At 56.7% G+C, this 960-nt stretch overlaps 1 protein-coding gene across 1 annotated transcript in view; it reads left to right on the top strand.

Annotated features, from left to right (window-relative positions):
• Positions 1–3: 3 nt before the first annotated feature.
• Positions 4–960, top strand: part of FASTKD5 (FAST kinase domains 5) — a gene marked incomplete at its 5' end in the record, with an annotated part of 1,945 nt that continues 988 nt past the window's right edge. Inside the window, one exon of the mRNA XM_010145125.1 lies at positions 4–956. Coding sequence (XP_010143427.1) covers positions 4–956 — 953 coding nt within the window. The remainder of the gene's footprint in view (positions 957–960) is intronic.

A 960-nucleotide genomic window follows, 5' to 3' on the forward strand; every position in this document is an offset into this window, starting at 1 on the left:
GTCGCAGCCATCAGGCTCTTCAGCACGGCGGCTCACATCGACCTTTTGAAGGCCTGCGTTCGCTTGACTGTCCCAGCTGCCCACCCGCTGCTCAACGCGTGCGAGGACGAGTTCCGCCGGCGGGGGGGGGGCATGCAGCTGGAGCTGGTGGCCGATTGCTGGCGCTGCCTGGAGCGCAGCGTGCCCTCCTACCTCAGCATTTTGTACAGCTACGCCAACAGGCACTGGAAAGACCTCACCTTGCCCCAGTTTGTGCAGCTGGTTTATATCATAGGCGAAGGGCGGAGGTCGCCCGCGGACTTGGTGCCGAAGGTGGAGAGCATGATTCTGAAGTACCTGGACTCCTTCACCTTGGAGGAGGTGGGTGCTGTCTGCTTGGGGCTCTTCAAGTCCCTCAGCGAGATCTCCGACCATGTTGTGCGAAAGATTGCGGACAGAGTCTCCCTGCAGATGGAAGACATGAGCTCTTACGCCTTGGTGAACGTGCTCAAAATCCTGCGCTGTGCTCGTGTGGATCACTTACCCCTCCTGAAGGAGCTGGGGAAGGTCGTTCCCGCCTGGATCCCCACCATCAACATCCAGGGCATCATGCACATCACTCTTACCTGTTCATCCCTCCACTACTTTGACGAAGGCATTATGGCCGCTGTAGCCGCGTCTCTGCCTTCAAAGGTGACTTACTGCCGAAGCAAAGACGCTGCCAAGTTCTTGTGGTCCTTTGGCTGCCTGCACTATGAACCTCCAAACGAGGAGGAGTTTTACTCCAGCCTGATAGAGCAGATGCATCGAAAACTCCACGAATTTAGGAAGTTTCCAGAGCATCTCCTCACTGGTCTGCTTGGCCTGGCGTTCGTCAAACGCTTCCCAGAGGAGCTGATAGATTATGCTTTGAGAGACGAGTTCATCCGGAAGACGAGAGGGAGTAAATACGAGCTCAGGAAGGACCTGTTCACCCTTGGG

Source organism: Buceros rhinoceros, unplaced genomic scaffold (assembly GCF_000710305.1).
Source record: "Buceros rhinoceros silvestris isolate BGI_N320 unplaced genomic scaffold, ASM71030v1 scaffold26941, whole genome shotgun sequence".
In the NCBI taxonomy this organism is placed as follows: domain Eukaryota; kingdom Metazoa; phylum Chordata; class Aves; order Bucerotiformes; family Bucerotidae; genus Buceros; species Buceros rhinoceros.